The 16,690-nt window shown below is 44.1% G+C and overlaps 1 protein-coding gene across 4 annotated transcripts in view; it reads right to left on the reverse strand.

Annotated features, from left to right (window-relative positions):
* LOC309355368 (T-cell-interacting, activating receptor on myeloid cells protein 1-like) overlaps positions 1 to 14,965 on the reverse strand; it is a 23,923-nt gene extending 8,958 nt beyond the window's left edge. For 3 of the 4 annotated variants that reach the window (XM_081886150.1, XM_081886152.1, XM_081886153.1), the window contains exons 1-8: positions 14,473 to 14,965; positions 13,887 to 14,171; positions 11,418 to 11,705; positions 8,734 to 8,994; positions 6,406 to 7,558; positions 4,038 to 4,883; positions 2,239 to 2,415; positions 772 to 1,002 (exon numbers count right to left, since the gene is read on the reverse strand). In XM_081886150.1, coding sequence (XP_081742276.1) covers positions 7,419 to 7,558; positions 8,734 to 8,994; positions 11,418 to 11,705; positions 13,887 to 14,171; positions 14,473 to 14,509 — 1,011 coding nt within the window. In that variant the 5' untranslated portion in view covers positions 14,510 to 14,965 and the 3' untranslated portion in view covers positions 772 to 1,002; positions 2,239 to 2,415; positions 4,038 to 4,883; positions 6,406 to 7,418. Of the gene's footprint in view, positions 1 to 134; positions 214 to 771; positions 1,003 to 2,238; positions 2,416 to 4,037; positions 4,884 to 6,405; positions 7,559 to 8,733; positions 8,995 to 11,417; positions 11,706 to 13,886; positions 14,172 to 14,472 lie in introns of all 4 variants that reach the window. The other variant, XM_081886151.1, reaches the window with a different exon arrangement.
* Between the last annotated feature and the right edge of the window lie 1,725 nt (positions 14,966 to 16,690).

The raw sequence follows: 16,690 nt of genomic DNA on the forward strand, positions 1-16,690 counted from the left end.
CTGCTATCTGATTCCTTTGTGCTAGAAATATTGGGGAACTGATCACAGGACACTCTTCATTTAGAGCATGTGCTCCAGCCACTGCTTCCCACCCAGATCCCTTTAAATCAGGCAGACTAACAGGAGTCACCAACCTTTTAGGGCCAGGGGGCACATGTGGAACTATGAGGAAGTGCTGTCACGGCGTGGTATAACATGAAAAGGGTGCCACATCTAAAGGAGCATAAAATCAGCCCGGATCACAAAAAAGCAGTGGGCATGCCTCACAAAAGAATGTGCATCAGCCACTGCCATATACACTCACAGTGAAAAGCTCACTGAATCTCTCCTCTGCTCAGAATGGATGGGAAGTTGGGTGTCCAATCCTGGCATCCCGAAAAATATGGGCACATTTAAGGGGGGGTGTTCGAAGAAAGAGAGCAACAAAGCCAACCCAAACAGGAAATGAGCAGGTACAGCAATCAGGCTCTCATGCATTATGGATTTTTGAGGTGATATTTACTGAGACATTTTGCGAGATGATATTTACTGAGACATTTTGCAGGAACCGTATGATGCTATAGCAGGCACCATGGGGCGAGCAGGTGCCGCACTGACAACCTCTGAATAAAATTAGGCCTGTAGATTATTTGCAAGTTGCTTCTTGGAGATCAGATACAAACCTTCAACGACCTAGAAAAGCATAAAATTAAGGCCAAAGCTTGCCAGGCTGTGGGTCCCGTAGCTCTCCTGAGAGAACACAAGGTCAGGCTGGAGGAGAGAAACACTCACCTGGGTCCAACAGCACAAGGCACCGGAAAGTTCCTTTGCCGGAGGGTTTGAGCCTGATCCCAGGTAACACCTCCAAGAACTTCAGGCTGTCACTGTAGCCTCGCTCCAAGCACAGTTTCCACAGCTTGACCTTGTGCTCCTTCCACACCAGGGCCTCCAGCTTATCCAGACGCAAACCTAAAGGAAACTGGCCCAGAGTGCTTCGGAGGAGAGGGATCACATCCACACCACCTGAAAGATACAATGAGGCCTCAATGATGATAAAAAGGCTTTTAAGTAGGACTGTGCATGCCCTTCTCCGCCCCCATCTGGTGTTCCAGATATGTCCTGGGCAGACTTGACCTGGATCTGGGCTCCAAACTGGGGCCCTAGCACATTGTTTAATTGTGGTTTTAAACCCTATTTTATATGTGGTCCAAGGGCAGGGGGCGAGACACAGACAGGCTGCCTGCATTTCCTTCTTCTCCAACCTGCTCCTTCCCACCAGATTACCACCCCTTTGGACAGCTCTAGATCACTTTGGGTGAACCTAACCCAGGGCTGCCTCAAGCTGCTCCAGCCAATCAGCTCAATTCGGCTCAGGATCTAGAATTCGGACAGAGTGGCCCCACAGCCCTACTTTTTAGTGTTGTTTGGAATGGATCTCAGTTACCTGGAACAGCTAGCCCATTTGTCAGTGGGTGCTAAGTGTGGAGCCAGTGCTTTACTTGCACACAAGTTTTTGTGCTCTTCATGCCAAATTCCTCTTGATTATTTCTCGACTATACTACAAACTGTCAAAGTCACAGGACTCCTGACTTTTATTATATTTCTTTTCCCTTAGCCTCATTAGGCTTCAGTTCCCATTGCAACTGCTGAAGGCCTTTCTTCAGTTAAGGGAGTATTTACAGAACCTCCGATCAGAAATTAAACTGAAACAGGCTTCATTAGGATGAGGGTATTCTTCAGAAAGATGGATGATTTTCTTCCTGCTGAAGGTGGGGAAGGTATGGCCAGCCTGCTCTACACAGAACGAGGTCATAAATGAGTGTGCTGAACAGGGAGGACAAAGTGTACCTCTTCAAACCGCAAGTAAATCATCACATTTTTGAAAGTTTCCCTATGTTAAGATTTCTCCATGATGATAAATTCAGCATAGCAGGAAAAGGGCTGAGGTAGCACACAGCTAGAGTCTATGTGTTTTATTTCCTGGGATGGGTGGGTGTTTTTTAAAGGATAAGTATGCAAAAGTGGACAACCAACCCCACCCTCCTGTAATCTGATGCAGTCCATTCCACCACTTCATTCCCTTGAATGTGTAGCAGTAGGCCACACCTTCTCAAACAGACCAGTCTCCTTTTCTTACCTTCACCATCTCTCCCATTCTAGCATAAAACCCACACGTTTTAGATCTCCAATTTTTCCATGCTCACATACCAGGGTCCCTTCCAAAGAGCATACAAACATTACTAGTCAGCTCCTTCTTACTTTGCCTTGCAGAAGAAGATTCCCTTGGCCACTCATAGGCAGGGTCCAGCTCGTCTGAGGTGAAATCAAAGGGATGATAAGCAGCCCTGCGTGAAGGTTTCTTGCACTGGTGTGTGGACAAAGGCGGAGCTGTGGAGCAGGCAGGAGGGGGCGCTGTGGGGCAGGCTGGAGTAGAAGCTACAAATCATTTGGATACAAAACATTAAAAAGTCAAGGATGTCTGGAATCCCTATTTTCACATTACGTATGCATTGAGTTGGATCCTAAAGGTGTCTTTTTTTCCTTAGCAGAAAACCGCTGTATGAGGAAAACCAACACCAAATCCACGAGTTCCTCCAATTGCACACAGGCTTAGTCTCAAGCGAGACCTTTTTTATTGCCTTCTACATCTTGCTCATTATTAAACTTCATGATCGTTACTAAATTTATTCCCCGCCCTTCACCAGCAGATCCCAGGGCAAATGACAACTACACTATTTAAAATTCAAAATAAACAACAGTTAAAGCAGATTAAAATTACAGGAATAGGGTGGACCCTGGGAACACACATCTCATAAGCCAAAGCCCAGGGTAAAAAAGTGTGTCTGCAGCATTTGCCAGGAGCTGAATTGTGAAGAAGCCAGACACACCTCTTTGGGGAGACAGTTCAACAACTTGGGGCTGCCACAGAGAATGCCCTTCCCTGAGCCACCACCCCAAACTAATTACAGTATTATTATTCAATAATAAGATTTTATTATTTTTCAATGTTGAAAGCCACCCCAAACTTCTGAGGGAGGTGAAACTACCAAGAGGGCCCCATCTGCTGATCTTAACACCCCTGGGGGGTTTAGGGAAAGAAGCAGTCGTTGGGGCCTAAGTCATTTAGGGCTTTCAACATTAATGTGAGCACCCTTGAACTGGACCTGGAAGCAAAGAGTGTGGCCTATCTTTTCCTCATGCACTGTTTCCTTCATACCAAAATGCAACCCTGCTTTCCCCCATACATTATGGCACTACAGCCTAAGTACCCTTCCATTAACTCTGGCACAATTGTTCCCGGAGGAGCACAAATGCATTTTCACCTTCCGCTCACGCTTCTTTAGATTAATCCAAGCCACCCGAAGCATGAGAAAAGGGGACATAGCATGAGAAAAGGGCACAGCCAGTTTTACGTGAGGAGCAAATGCGGCCTGGGGGCCCTCCTCTCACCTAGCAAAATCAGCAACAGACACATCTTATCACCATGCAAACCCATCTCCCCACAACTTCTCTTACCTCTGGAGAAGCTGCAGGTGTCCCAGCTCAGGGGCCGGATTTGGCTCCAAGGCCTTTGTCTGTTGACCCCTAAGCCAGAGGCTGCTGTTATGAATAACTAATCAAAGGCCCCATTTGCACAGTAGCAGGTTGCTTTAAACCCAGAGTGGCTTAAGAAAGCCAAAGTGGTTTAACAGGCGGGATAATAAATGTACAAAGTAAATAATAAATAAGCATTCAATCACCCTTTATAAGGAGCTTTGGGAATTGTAGCTCAGAAGGAGAAGGGGGGTGTCTCCAAACAACTCTCATCAAGCTTAACAAACTACAGTTCTCAAAGAGTCATTGCTGGAAACCTGTTTAAAGTGTTTTAAATGTTTAGCGCAGATGGGGCCTAACGTTAAGTAATCTTGAATACACGTTAATCAATAGGAGTTACCACCTCCATGGAGACAATCCTTCTTTGCAACACCCATATCACACTCCTGCTGCACCCCCCATCTTTAAATCAAATTTAAAGGGGGGAAAAACAGTTTCCCCATAATTAGAATAGCTCCACATACTCTTCTCTGGTGGTAGAAAGGCCTCTGACTGGACTGGATGATCTGGCGAATCCATCCGTAGTCTTTTATAAATAGGTTGTTCTTCCTCAGACGCTGGGCGTTTCTGACAGAGGTCTTCTTCTGTGGATCTCACCACAACTTCCAGGAGCGGTTTTTCCATGGTCCTAATCTGGGCCTCAGCTCATAACATCCTCTCACCTCCCTCCCCAGGCTTGCCTAACCCCCACACTTTTCCAGAAAATTCAGCTACCCTTGCAAGTCAGGGTACTGGGAGGGGAGCACAAAGCCCACCTGCATTCTCCTCCAAGCCAGACAAATCTCTTTCTTTAAAAGCAAAGAAAAGTAAAATATTTTCAAGCTGAAGAAAACCACAAACAATTAAAGGGGCGGGGGATGAGCTTCACTACCGATGCCCCTTTAATAAACCTGCATTTGTATGGGTGTGGCAAGAGTCAATTAACCCAAAAGGGTGTAGCTTGAAAAAGGGCCATACTCAGACCCAATCACAACTTATTTAAAACCATAGCCTCACCTCCTCAGCCTATTGCAATAGAGGGGGCACTTTACCTGCATAACAAGCAATAGCTACGTTGATAGGAAGCAGCTGAGCCCTCTGCTGTTACAGGGAAAAAAGAGCATCCTTTTCACATCTACTACTGGCAAGTCAGGTGTCCCACATCTTATATTGGTGCAGCTGGTTTTTCCTGCCTAAGTGTAGAAGCTTACATTTGCCCCTAATGAAATTCATTTTGTTAGTTTTGGCCCAGTTCTCCAGTTTGTTAAGGTCATATTGAATCCTGATTCCATGTTGAGTGGCATTGGCTACCCCTCCCGGTTTGGTGTCACCTGGAAATTGGATGAAGGCATTGAGGGGATGCTCATCAAAGTCGTTTATAAAGAGGCTGAACAACAATGGGCCCAGGATAGAACCCTGTGGCACCTCACTTGTCCCCCCCCCTTTTTTTTTGCAGGATAACTAGGAACCATTAGTGGGCACTCTTTGGGTTTGGTCAGTCAACCAGCTACAAATCCACCTAAAAGTTACCTCGTCCAGTCGTTTGCTGTCATGTACAGTACAATTAATTATTATCAAATATTACTATCAATTGATGTTCCAATCACTTGTCATTCATTTTAATGCATTAATATGTTTGGTTGAAGACCTTCTCTGCATGCTTTCCCTACCACAAATTTGCAATGCATACATCCCAACTTTAGAACACTCTTTCCAAAGAGGCACGACTGGTGCTGTCATATCATTCTTTTCATTAGTAGGTTAGTACATATTTATTTTTACAGGACATACCAGAAGGACTTCATAATTATTTATATATGTTACAAAATTTATATACCGTTTGGAAAAAGAAACTACACCGCTTGATGGTAGACACACACACATGAAAAAAGAGAATAAAATTATCAGTAAAATCAGTTAAAACAAATATTTAAAACATTCAGAAAACAAACTAAACACATATCAGCAGTCTATAAAATTGGATAGGCCTGTCTAAAAAAAGAGTTGCATTCAGAATCCGGTTCAAAAGAAATCGGACTAGGGAGATCTAAAGCAAGTTTCTTCTGCCTCTGCCCCTTTATGGAGGAGAAATCTTGAAGAAGGAGCTATAGGTCATACAAGACTTGTGGATAGATGGGGAATTCTCAGATGGTTCAATTCTAACCTTTGGAAGAAATGTTTGGGAGTTCTGGACATTTGAGCTTAGGAAGGAGGAGGCAGTGTTTTTGAAGTGTGCTTAATAGAACTGAGGCTTTCAAATTTAAGTGCCACCTCACAAACTGGCACAGAGGTGCAGGTAATGCTTAAAACAGCTTTTAGCTCAATATCCCGCCTGAAGCAGAGTCCAAATAGTGCCTCTGCCTCCAGGCCCAACACTTACTTAAAAAAAAAATCCCACTGTACAATTCAGATATTAATTCCTGCCTTCACCTTATACCACTATGGGTCACCTCCAGCCACTCCTTGAGGCTTTGTCAGTGGGTTCCCTGCAGGAGCGTGGTCCCTCAGCAGCGGCCCTACCATGACAAACCCTTGATACCAGTCATGCCCTTCCCCACGCAGTGGTGCCAAAGCAGGCTACTTCACAGCAAGGCTGGCTGTTAAGGCATGTATTTCTTAGTTCTTATCTTCCATCCTCCTCCCCCAAATGCCCAACAGGCAATTGTCTAAGTTGGCATGACACACCATTATTTTGCATCTAAAAGGACAGAACAGGCATTTTCCTTCCTCTCACTTGCACAGTCGTGATTTCAACCAATCATTACAGTATTTCTATCCACCAGTGTGCCCTAACTAGCAATTTATACCAGCCCCCTCAAACAGTAAAGGCAAACCTGGCTAACAGATTTTTACCTGAGAAGGCAGTCATTTTTAATATGCTGTAGCTGCCCCTTCTCTTGTTCTGCCCCCCTACCTTCAGGCAGAGAACTCTCCTCTTCTGGAGTTGCTCCCTTTTTTCTAAATGGTTCTTATTAACAACATGATAAAAAATGATCACATAATTCATATTGTGCTAACATGTGGTTTATCTAGCATTCCAAAAGGAGATAAAGGACCAATTCTGAACAACAAAGAACACACATTTCATTCTGTCCCTACCTTCAGTTAATATTCATTCAATCATTTATTGTTATATCCTGCCCTTTGTCTATTCTGGAGCACTGGATGGCATAACATTATAAAACAGGAGTTGAACAACACTGAAAATGAATAAAGCATCTAGAGTTACAGCAAAAAAAATGCAAAAGAACAGAAGCTGTATATAACTACAGGATCATGCATGAAAGCAATACACTTCATGATGAAAACACTTAAACAAATAAGAATTTCTGCTCCTATCCTATCACTGACCTGAGGTGCTAGTGTCTATGTCACTCTGGAAATCAGTTGTGTGAAGGCCCAGATTGTGATTACTCACTGGTGAGGCAAAGGCATTCTCTGCATGCCCAGGAGCAAATTCTTCTTGATAATTACTGGACATGATCTAGGGCTGAATTATGCTGGTCAAAACTGGTTCCGAGTTCTGCCTCAGGTTCAGCAAGGGGTAGGGGACCTGTGGCCTTCCAGATGTTGCCAGACTACGGCTCCCATCATCCCTGACCAATGGCCATACTGGTTGGGGCCAATGGGAGTCCAACAACATCTGGTGGCCTGCATGTTCCTTATTCCTGTAGGCCAAAGCTCCTGTTTCAGAGGAGCCATGATGTGGTGACTGTGAGGTAAATTGGTTGAGGACTTGCAGTCTGACAATCTCTGTGCACGGTTCCCAATCCATTGTTATCTTCCCATCAAAAGCAGCCACTGGAACCTGCGGTTTCAAACCAGACTCGGTCAGTTTAGTGGGATCCTGCTGATCCAGGATCCCTTCATTTGGCCCAGCTCTCCTGATGCTTCTCATTCCACCATGCTTCAGCTATGAAGAACAGGGCTAATAAGAGGACACAGGCCCCGATCCCAAGTCGCAGTGAGTTGGCTGCAGTGAAATCCATGGCCTGGGAATGTGAGTCTGGAGAAATTAGAAAACGCATATCAATGTAAAAATAGTTTTCGGTATACAGCAGGTTTTCTTCTTTCATCAATCACTACGCAGCCTGAGAACTGTCCCCATGAAGATGGATTTGCCCCTGAGCAGGCCTCAAATGAATGGGGCATTAGCACTACAGAAGCCGCCTTGAATCCACTTGCCTGTGCTTGGTTTCCTTGGCAGCCATTAACTGGCAGTGCCATCCTGTTCAAAGGGCTTCTCCCAGCTAAGTGTGCTTATCACTGCAGCCTGAATCATCTGTGCTAATATAATCTGAAAAGGGCAACATTCCAGTGGCGACAATGACACCACCAGAACCACCGCACAGCAATCCTTTACATACGTGGAAAGCACTTGTCGAGTGCAGGGGGCGGGGGAAGAGAAGTGGCGTGACGTCTAGATGTGAAGCATCACATGAAATTATTCCAGTGTTGTGTTCCTTTATGGAAAAGCAGCAACTAATGGTGGCCTCTTACTGTGCGGGACTGTAAGCCTTTCAACCACACACATGCCCATGTGATTGCCATAGATGAAAATTTTCATACAGCTGTATGTTGCTTTTTCCTACAGAGTTTTCCATGTAGGGGAAATAGCGACGTTAAAGGAGACATGCGGCATGACCTATCAATCAGCTTGCATACCAATGACCAGCTGTGGGTAGCACCAAAGGACGGAGTGGTAAACCTTGTTTTGCTGCTACATAGGACTGTATGTGTTGTCCGTCCCACCCACCCCACACCCATCCAAGTTATTTTCTGTGGGAATATGCTTGTGTTTGATTCTCCAGCCAGTCATTCATTTTGTGGGCATCCACTCAACCTCACAATATCTTCCATACTTCCATATTCAAATCCATTTTTAGATTGGAAGCTCCTTGGGACCAGGAGCTTATCCTCTTTTACTCTGTAAAGCACCATGAATGGTACAATTATCATCATCACCTAAGGCTGTGCACGATACCTTTATAGCACATTCAAACCACTTTTATTTACCTCAAAGAATTCTGGGCATTGTAGTTTATCTCTTGCAGTGTTACAATTCCCAGCAAACTACAGTGCCCAGAATTCTCTGAGGGCAGAATGTGTGCGGAATGTGCTTCAAAGGTACACAGGTAGCTCTCTGCTAGTGTACACTTCTCCCATCCCCCCTGGACTCACCTTCTGTCCACGCTTCAGTGTCATTGAGCTGATATTCCTTATATTGGCAGCTCAGCTCTCCTACGGTAATGTTAATGGCCTCTACTGTGAGGTTGAAGCTTGCAATCGCCCCATCTTGCCAAGCTCTGGTTTCAGCAAAGAGCTGCCCACCTTGGTAAAGATAAAACCAGCCCTCAGCAGCAGAAGGGACTGAGCAATTCACTCGATATCTTCCTGCAGAGTCCACCAACACCTCCAGGTAATTGGGGACCATAGTTGCATCTGGAAGAGGAAAAGTGTGAAAACGAAAAGATATAGCTTAAGGGATGCTCAGTGTTGATCTGGCTTTCTTTCTTTTTCTTTTTTTAAAAACACATTTGTAATCCTTGTGGCCATAGATACATATTCTAAGTAGAAGATTATGGGAATTTCCCATAATTCAAGGTTGATGGCTGAGAATCAAGCAGGACTCTCAGAATGCCCCAGGATACAACAGATAAATGGAAGGGCAAGGAATGCGTAAGCAAAATAAATTGCAATTCTTTAAAGAAAAGAATGGGCATGATTAAAATGTAACCAGTCCAGTCTTTCCCTAACCTATCCTTCCCTCCCCCGCAACCTTTGGCACTTTCTGCAAAATTGGGAATTCAACACTAAATGATACAAAAAGTTTAAACGCACAAAATCTCCATTGTAGGATCAGGATAGTTCAGACATTTTAGTAAAATCTGAGTACAGTTCAATTAATATTAATGTTCCACTTTTGGGTTATAGGGCTACATTCAACTGCCTTTTACTCAACAAAGGCCCATTAAAATTAATGGCCATGCCTAAGTTCCATTGCTTTCGGTTGCCTATCCTGAGTAAAAATTAGCTGAATACAACTCATAATTTATTTTTAGCTGTCATCTGCTTTTCGGGCTTGGGAGTCCTGGAATGTCAGTGGACAAATGAGGTGGCTGTAGCTTTTGTCAAAAAATGCTTTTGCAGACCTATTTTCTTCATTACTGGAATTCTCTGGAGTTTTCTATTTCCAAACTATGTAAAACGTAACAAGTCCATGAGTTTTAATGCTGAAACTCTTCCTGTGCCTTGATTGTGGGAAATTGGGAAAATATTTGCAGATAGAAAGATGAGAAGTCCTCTGCTGGCATTATAATTAGGAGTTAAGTATGCAAGCTGGGGGAGCACTGAAGACGACTGTTGCTAGCTCAACTCCCAGGTTGCATTCCTTGTCACTCTCCAACTTGTAGAAGATGCACTAGATGCCCTAAAGCCCTAAACGGCCTTGGCCCAGTATACCTGAAGGAGCATTTCCACCTCCATCGTTCAGCCTGGATACTGAGATCCAGCTCTGAGGGCCTTCTGGTGGTTCCCTCGCTGCAAGAAGTGAAGTTGCAGGGAACCAGGCAGAGGGCCTTCTCGGTAGTGGCACCTGCCCTGTGGAACTCCCTCCCATCAGATGTCAAGGAAATAAACAACTATTTGACTTTTAGAAGACATCTGAAGCAGCCCTGTTTAGGGAGGTTGTTAATGTTTGATATTTTATCGTGTTTTTAATATTCTGTTGGGAGCCACCCAGAGTGGCTGGGGAAACCCAGCCGGATGGGCAGGGTATAAATAGTAAATTATTATTATTATATAAGGTGGGGAGGAACTTTCTGTAATGTCCTAAAGCACATGAGGAACCTCCATGGGAGGGGGGTGGCTTTCTGCTTCAGAAGTGCACTCTCCATTAGTTGGAGGGCAACAGGGACAGTAATGGGTGTGTGTGGAGGTTGAACCATTGTGCTCATCCCTGGTACCCCACACTCATGTATTAATTATAATGCCAGAAGAGAGGTGTCTAGCTAGCCCAGTGTTGCCCTTCCTCCAAGGAGTTCAGGCTGATGCACATTGTCCTGCCTTTTATTCCCATGGCGTCCTCGTGAGGTAAATTAGACTGAGACAAAGTGGGTGGCCAAGGGTTATTATCAGTGAGCATCATGGCTGAGTATGGATTTCAATCCGGGCATTCTTGTTCCCAATCTGCCACTCTATCCAACACATCACACTGGCTTTCTGACTGTGAATATATTGCTTAAATCTCAATCCAGAAAGGGTGGTGGCCCATATCTGCATGAGTTCAGTTCCCTTCCTCTCAACTTCTGCTGTATCCTGTTATGTACTGAGTTGAACAGGATCCAAAATGCAGCAGTCTGATTGGTCCTAGAACAATAGGATCCAGAATGCAGCAGTCTGACTGGTCTGCAGGAGCCACCCAATCCACCTCCAGGTGGGAGCAAATCCACAACCTCATTGGCCTACAGAAGAATCCCGGAATCAGCCAATCACAGGGGGCCCATTGTGTAAATAATGTATATAAAGCAGACATTTTGGGGGAACTGGCATTCCTCACTACTATGAACTGAATAAAGAGCATGAAATCCACACTTGACTCCAAGTATATTTCACTCCCAAACCAGCAAGTCCCATCCCTAAAACCACTCCTCCACCTAACAAGGTTCTCTCTTTCCCCCCCTTTATGGCAGGGATCCTTTAGCAGCTCCACAACAAGCAGAAGTTCAATGGGTTCTGGTTTTTCCCATGCCAGAAAAAGAAAGAAAAACCCATCCAATTTAATTTCTGCTTACCATATGTCTGCTGAAGGCACAGAAAAAGAAAGTTGGAAATTCTGCCCCCAAGATAGCAAAAGGTTTCCTCACCGATAACTCTCAGCTGCACCGGGTCACTGGCGTTTGACCAGATGATGGGCTCTATGATGCTGTGGTAATAACAGGTGTATCGGCCTGCATCGGCCATGGTGACATTCTTCAAGGAGAATTCAGCGGTGTCAGAGTCCCCTCGAGGAGTGACCTCTATTCGAAAGTCCCTGGCCTGGTAGAGGACAAAGTTGACCCCTAGTAACGGAGCCTGACAACAGACTGTCCAGTCCTGCCCTGCAAGGACCTCAGTACTGGGACTCGCAGAGATGGATGGCTTGGGGTAATGGTCTGTGAGTGGGAGAGAAAAGCTGTTTACTGGGCCTCAGACCTTATTCTCTGCTGTTAATAAAAATAATAATAGGTTGCTTCTTTTTGCATAGTAATACAAGGTGGCTGAAAAAAATATCAATATCATTTTCAAAACATTCCCCATAAAACAACAAAAACCAATTCATATCAAAATACACAAGCTGCATACAGTGGTACCTTGGTTCCCAAGCGCCAAAAACCCAGAAATAAATGTTCCGGTTATCAAATGTTTTTTGGAAGCCGAACGTCCGATGTGGTTGTCGGCTATTGTTTCTGGGGCACCTGCACCAATCAGAAGCTGCACCTTGGTTTTTGAACATTTCAGAAGTCAAACAGACTTCCAGAATGGATTGAATTTGGTGCTTTTGTTTTTGCTGTTTATTTTGCGTTTTTGTGGTTTTTTCAGTTAATTTGTTTTTGTGATTATGTGGAACCCAGTTCAGCTACTGGTTGATTGATTGTGTGACTGTGGAAATGGAAAAAAGCCCCCCCCCCCATCCAAACAATGACTATCATCAGTGCAGATAAGGGGGGGAAATAATTTTAATTTTTATCATCTACAATACTGTTATATTTATTTTATAGTGCAGTACATTGATTCTTGCTTCCATTTTATGGATCAATGGTCTTGTTAGATAGTAAAATTCATGTTAAATTGCTGTTTTATGGGTTGTTTTTAAAATTCTGGAACGGATTAATCCGTTTTGCATTACTTTCTATGGGAAAGTGTGCCTTGGTTTTGGAACAGACTTCCAGAACAGATTAAATTTGAGAACCAAGGTATCACTATACACACTATACCTTTTAAGCATGTTTGAAACACACACACCCTCAGAGAAGTCTGGGCACTGTAGTCTGTTAAGGGTGCTGGGAATTGTAACTCTGTAAGCAGTAAACTAAGGTGCCCAGAATTCTTGTAGGTTAAGAACGTGCTTCGAATGTGCTTTAAAGGTACATAGTGTGTTTGCAAAATTACAACAGTAAAAACAGTAGTGACAAACCTTTGGAAAGAGAAGGGGTTCAAACATACTGCCTTTATGTGCTTCTCTGTTTATTATTTACATTTATATTATAAATGTGCTCAAAGCAGCTTGCAGCAGAACAACAAAATGCAAATCAGTACAGTATATGTTTAGAATAGCTCAAATACTAAATCTCTTCAAACTATAGTATGACAAGCCAGCATTATATGAATCCAGTGATTATATGAACATTTTAAAGCCATCATAAAATGAACTACCAATCAATAAAGATATCAATTAATTACAAATATAATGTACATTCCAGTGCAATTGCATGTCAATAATAATATAACCAGCAGCTGCTGCATGGCAGGACCAAATGGTACAAAAACTAGCAATGTATGTGAAAATTTTCATAGAGGCTTAAATGTTTATGTTTCCATAGTGACCAGAAGCTTGAACATATGTTATAAAATACATAGTAATAAAAAGATCTATACTGTAAAGTGTACAAATGATTTGTAAATACTAAAAGTTAAAAGTGCACACATTTCATAGCAGCTTGATCGTGTAAGTATAGGGTATAGTATAAGCAATCCTAGGGTTGCTATATTCCTGACACTCTCAAAGTAAGTTGACATTTTTTTAAGGAAGACCCAAAATTGTTCAGTTTTTTGGGAACAAACCCTTGTTGTTGAGCTTTTTTAGGGAAACCTCCCCCCAAAATAGTGATTTTAAGCTTTTGGAGCTGTTTCTGTTGCTTTTTCCTTCGCGTTGCCATACATAAAAGTTTTCCCTGTCATTGCAGATTTGGCAAAATTCCGCCAATGCCATTTTTACACCCGAAAACCAGGACATGTCAAGAATTTTCCTGACGTATGGCAAGCCTAAATAATCATAACAAGTGTTCAAAAAAATCAACCTCTTCTCATCAGCCTTCCTCACAGGGTGTCATCTCCATCAAGCTCAAGATCCTGACTGATGGAATCCAACAATGTTGGGAGAGCCACAGGTTCCTCATCCTTGCTAAAGGCCAGCATCATTGCCCTAAGTCCTTCACTACCATAAGGTCCTATTCCTAGACGAGTCCCAGTCCCATTGGTTCTCACACCAACCCTCCTTGCATGCACCACTTGGGCCTATTATTGCGCATGACCTTCCCAGTATGGCCACTGAGTTGTACGGCCCCAACACTTACCCTCTGTGATGTTTGCAGGGCTGCTGAGCGGGGAGCGAATGGGCTTCCCTTTCTCCCAGATCTCATAGCTGCAGCGGAATTGGTCCCTGGGCCCAAAGTTGTGCACCTCAAAGGTCACTTCAGATTGGGTGGGCAAGGCTTTCTTTTCAGCCACGGCCTCCGGGCTCCCTCCCTGGTACAGGTAGAACCGGCTGCCGAAATATGCCCCTTGAGCTGTACATCGGAGGTGGTGCTTCTCATCTGCATCCGGAGCCTGGAGCCAGAAGATAGAGGGCTTTGGCAGGGCTGAAAGAGAGAAGGGCCGATTGCCAAAACCCAGTAATGCTGATTCAAGATCCCATGTCTACAGTTCCCAGGATTCTTTGAGGCATGTGGGCTTTGAATGCGCTTTAAATGCATGGTGTCTATGCAACTCAAATCCTCGCTCTCATCTAACTACCCACCCACCCCGGGTTTCGTCAGGCAACAAGAAACATCTTCAGATAGCCCTAGCCACTTCTCTTCTCCTTGCTGATGCTGCTGCAGTCCCAGAGTTCAATGCCCCTCTGATTTTACTTCCCGCCCCATTAAGCTAAACTATACTCACAGATCGTAAGCAGTAAGAAGGGGAGAGTAACAGGCATCCTTAAAACACACAGTCTTCAAATAAGAATCCGAGTGTCTGGACATCCCAGTATATAAATATGATGCCCAGGAAACGATGATCCATCATCAGTCATAATGTTGGGTTGGGGTAGAGAGACAGAGAGAGAGAGAAAAGGAAAAGGACAGTTCCCTTTCTGACAAAGGCAGCAATAAATGGCTTCTCGTTTGATGTTTCAAGTTGCTCTAAAGACAGGGGTACAATTCTCAGAGTGGTTTAACAGTCAATTCCTCTTCACAGGGAACTCTGGAAATTGTAGTTGTCTGCGGGGAATAGGGGCCTCCAGACAACTGTCAGCACCCTTAACAAACTTTAGCACCCAGAATTATTTGGGGGAAGCCATGACTGTTTGAAGTGCTTTAAGTGTGTGGTTTGTGTGGCCTAGAGGCAGCAAAAAATTGGAAGCCAGAGATTCAGTAAAAGTACACTGGCTCCTTTCTGTAGCTGCAGTATCCTCCTCCCCAACTTGCTTCTGCTTCAAGGTAGCTTTATAAGGAAAACTTCATGCCATATGCGTCTGCAATAATTTTGCCACACATCGTACACACTCAGCCTTTTGTTCCTTTGTCTGTTGTTTCAACAACAGCACGGCTGCACATCCCTGAAGGCAACATCTTGGCCGCAGTCTGCTTTCAACAAATATCTTGTTCCGCCTTTGTGCACACTATTGCCAACTTTTGTTCACACAATGCAGTATGGACTGCTATCTAAAAATAAACCCATGCCTACCTATGTACACACACCGACTTTCATATTTCATTATAGATCTGTGGGTGCTAAATGCTTGTATTTAATAAATGTTAGAATTTAATTGGAATTGGTATGTTAGAACTGGGAAATAGCTAGAACAGTGGTTCCCAACCTTTTTTTGGCCATTCCCCACCTCAGCATCTCTAAAATCCTGATCCCTCCCCCACCGTGACATATACTGTAATTCTTATTATTCAAAAAGTAAACTCCTATTCACGTGGAGGAAGCCTAAAAGGCCATTAACTGTTAATAATTCATTCTCGAATTGCCCCCCCCCCCAATCAAATTGCCCCCCTGTGAGGCATGTGCCCCATGTTGGGAACCACGGAGCTAGACCCAAGTGTGCATTGGGATAGTAAGAGGTGTGATGGACCCACTGATAAGCTTGTGTTATTAGGACAATAAAAGCTAGTTAAGTAGAAACACTTCCTGGGTTGTGTATTGGACAGTGTAATCCTAGCTAATTTGACAAGTGTTAATGAAGTCAAACTTCCTTGGGTGTTAGAACGCAAATGAATGGAGTCCTCCCTCTGTAGATAAAGCCGGGGGGAAGTAATGTAACCAGGAGGCAGAGAGAGCATCATTAACTATGAACCCCAAAATTTGGGATCCTCTCCAAACTTTTGTAGGGTTTTGTAATCATTTTGTAGTGTTTTGTAGAATGATCCATGTATTTTGTTCCGCTCAGCAAACATCAAATGGGAGTTTGTAGTTAACACCCAGAAATCCAACATTGTCCAATTCACTCCAAACCTGTGTCAATGTTTTAGAGTCATTTCAAACCCCGCAGTTTGTTGTGCCCCCACAACTGAATAATTGATACTCAAGTCAGGGGTAGATTCATTAACTACAAACCTCAGAATTTGGGATCCGTTCCCAACCTCTGCCAATGTTTTGTTGCCGTTTTGTAGCTGTGAGCCCCTCCAGCAACAGTTTTAGGTTGTGTGGTACAGTGGTACCTCGGGTTACATACGCTTCAGGTTACAGACTCAGCTAACCCAGAAATAGTACCTCAGGTTAACAAACTTTGCTTCAGGATGAGAACAGAAATTGTGCTCTGGCAGCGCAGCAGCAGCAGCAGCAGCAGGAGCAGGAGGCCCCGTTAGCTAAAGTGGTGCTTCACGTTAAGAACGGACCTCCAGAACAAATTAAGTACTTAACCTGGCGTGCTCTGGTCCATGGGGTCACGAAGAGTCGGATACGACTAAACGACTAAACAACAACCACTGTAGAATAATAAAACACTATAGCCTCCCTTGTGCCCCATTTTCTGAAGGAAACACAAACCCCGTGCAGCCGTCGGTGGAGACTGAGGCAGCATGTAACAATATCAAATGCGTTACAAACGTGTTATGAAGCATGTCACATGTGAAACTTGGAGTTTGCCTGATGGCTGGGTGCCAGACCAGGC

The sequence above is a fragment of the Podarcis melisellensis genome (genome assembly GCF_964234715.1).
Source record: "Podarcis melisellensis genome assembly, chromosome: 13".
Taxonomy (NCBI): Eukaryota; Metazoa; Chordata; class Lepidosauria; order Squamata; family Lacertidae; genus Podarcis; species Podarcis melisellensis.